The sequence below is a fragment of the Alligator sinensis genome, unplaced genomic scaffold (genome assembly GCF_000455745.1).
Source record: "Alligator sinensis unplaced genomic scaffold, ASM45574v1 scaffold681_1, whole genome shotgun sequence".
In the NCBI taxonomy this organism is placed as follows: Eukaryota; Metazoa; Chordata; order Crocodylia; family Alligatoridae; genus Alligator; species Alligator sinensis.
Window position 1 is genome coordinate 1,235,403 of NW_005842315.1, and position 2,498 is coordinate 1,237,900.

Below are 2,498 nucleotides of genomic sequence, written 5' to 3' on the forward strand. Positions count from 1 at the left end.
AAATTTCAGCATTAATGAGTAGCATTTAGTAGATAAATACTTCTGGGGAAACACCGTTTTTGAGAGAATTATCCTGGCGCATGTCTGCAAGGGGCCAGCAGGGGAGACTATGCTTAGGGGCAACCAAAATGGGTTCAGTAGAGGCAAGTCCTGTCAGACCAACCTGGCCTTTTATGACCAGGCCTTCTATGACCGGGCCACAAAATCCTTAGACGCAGGTGTAGCAGTGGACGTAGTCTTTCTGGACTTTAGGAAGGCCTTCGACACTGTCTCTCACCCCATTCTCATTTAAAAAACAACCAAAAAACTAGGGGACTGTGGCGTCAACACCTACACAGTCAAATGAGTTACTAACTGGCTGGAGGACCACACCCAGAGAGTGGTGGTGGACGGGTCTTATTCGACCTGGAGGGATGTGGGCAGTGGGGTTCTGCAGGGCTCAGTCCTCAGGCCCGCACTATTCAACATCTTCATCAGCGACTTGGACAAGGGGGTAAAAAGCACCCTGTTCAAATTCACAGATGACACTAATATGTGAGGGGAAGCGGGCATGCTAGAAGAGAGGAATAGACTGCAATTGGGCCTAGACAGGTTACAGGGTGGATGAGAACAGGATGGGTTTCAACACTGACAAGTGCAAGGTACTGCACCTGTCGGGGGAGAACCTGCAGGCTGGGGAACTCCCTTCTCGTCAGTACAGAGGCAGAAAAGGATCTTGGAGTCATTATTGATGCCAAAATGAATATGGGTCGACAGGAAGTCCAACCGTACCTTGTCATGCATCCACAGATGCATCTCAAGCAGGTCCAAGGAGGTGATCCTCCCCATCTGTGCAACACTGGTCAGGCCGCAGTTGGAGTACTGTGTCCAGTTCTGGGCGCCGCGCTTCAGGAGGGCTTTGGACAGCATGGAGCGGGTCCAGAGGAGGGCCACCCGCATGATCGGGGGCAGCAGAGTAGGCCCTATGAGGAGAGGCTAAGGGACCTGAACCTGTTCAACCTCCACAAGAGAAGGCTGAGGGGGGACCTAGTGACAGTTTACAAACTAGTCAGAGGGGACCAGCAGGCATTGGGGGAGTCCCTGTTCCCCTGAGCGCTACCAGGATTGACTAGAAATAACGGCCACAAGCTGGCAGAGGGTAGATTCGGACTAGACACCAGGAGGCGCTACTTCACTGTCAGGGCAGCTAGAATCTGGAACCAACTTCCAAGTGAAGTGGTGCTGGCTCCTACCCTGGGGGTCTTTAAGAGGAGGCTAGATGAACACCTTGCCAGGGTCGTTTGACCCCAGTACTCTTCCTGCCATGGCAGGGGGTCGGACTTGATGATCTGCTCAGGTCCCTTCTGACCCAACCAACTATAAGTATGTAACCTCGGGACTGGAGAAAAGCTGTATGCTAACCCAGAGTGAGCACCTAGAATGCAGGCAACATTGTTAACTGCTGCCAGCACTAAGACTTGTCATCTACAGCAGTCTCCCTTGCTTACCTTTGGCATTCCTTCACCCACTACTTCCCCCTCATCCCTGCCTCCCCTCCCTTATTTACCCATTGTTTTCCTAATTTTCACCTATTTACATTCTCACTGACCTCCTGTCACACTTTTAGCTTCTTTCATTCCTTGGAGATCTCAGAACAACAGCAAAGACTCCCAGTCCTGAAGTAGGGTGATTGCGCCTGAAAGCTTGCAAAGAACTTTTTTCCAACTACTCAGATGGTCTAATAAAAGATACCACACCTACTCAAAGAGCCTTGCTTTACCTTGCTAAGGCTCCTTACTTTCTTTCTCTGAAAACCTTTGCCTGGACTAGCAGCCTAGAAATTGACAGGACTTAGTTTCACAAATGTTGTAGTTAAACAGAATATTACAATATAAAATAGACAGCTGGAGCTAAAATATTCTTATGTATTTAACCAATATGCACTTGCTTATAACATAAGCAATACAAGTAACAAATAAGGATCAACATTGTGTTACACAGTTAAGCAAATTTAGGCCCTTAGATATTTGTGTAACCTGTACACTTCGTAAGCTTTCAAGAAATACCAGCTCAAAATAGCCACAGGGAGCTTAAGTAAATCCAGTGTAGTCAACAGCTGAATTTCTAGAAAAGAAAAATTCTTTTAAGGCATTGGAAGAGGTTGGCTTGGGACCCATAGTGTGGTATCTTACAGTGCATAAGACAGGATATTTTTATTCTTTAGTTTAGCAACCTTGTATTCCATTATTTTTTCCAGTATGTTACAACTAGGTTTGAAGTAACTATTGGAGATTCAAATGATCCGTATAGCAGAAGCTGCAGGTCAACACTACGTAGTTCAGCCAAGCAGCTTGAGTGAGGGAATTTTGTGAAGTTGGTGCTCCGTTTGTGACTTAAGGATCTTCACTGTACCTATGTTTGAGCCTGAAGTAAAATAAGAAAGAAGCAAAGATTTACATCTTTAAAATATGCTGATAAGCTGTGTGTGGACTTTTTTGTTTTTTTGTATAGGTTCAGCA

The 2,498-nt window shown here is 46.4% G+C and overlaps 1 protein-coding gene across 1 annotated transcript in view; it reads left to right on the plus strand.

Annotated features, from left to right (window-relative positions):
• The window catches only part of NDUFB9 (NADH:ubiquinone oxidoreductase subunit B9), an 8,429-nt gene that overhangs the window by 5,656 nt on the left and 275 nt on the right, over window positions 1-2,498 (plus strand). The window contains exon 4 of the mRNA XM_006028456.3: window positions 1,182-1,196. Coding sequence (XP_006028518.1) covers window positions 1,182-1,196 — 15 coding nt within the window. The remainder of the gene's footprint in view (window positions 1-1,181; window positions 1,197-2,498) is intronic.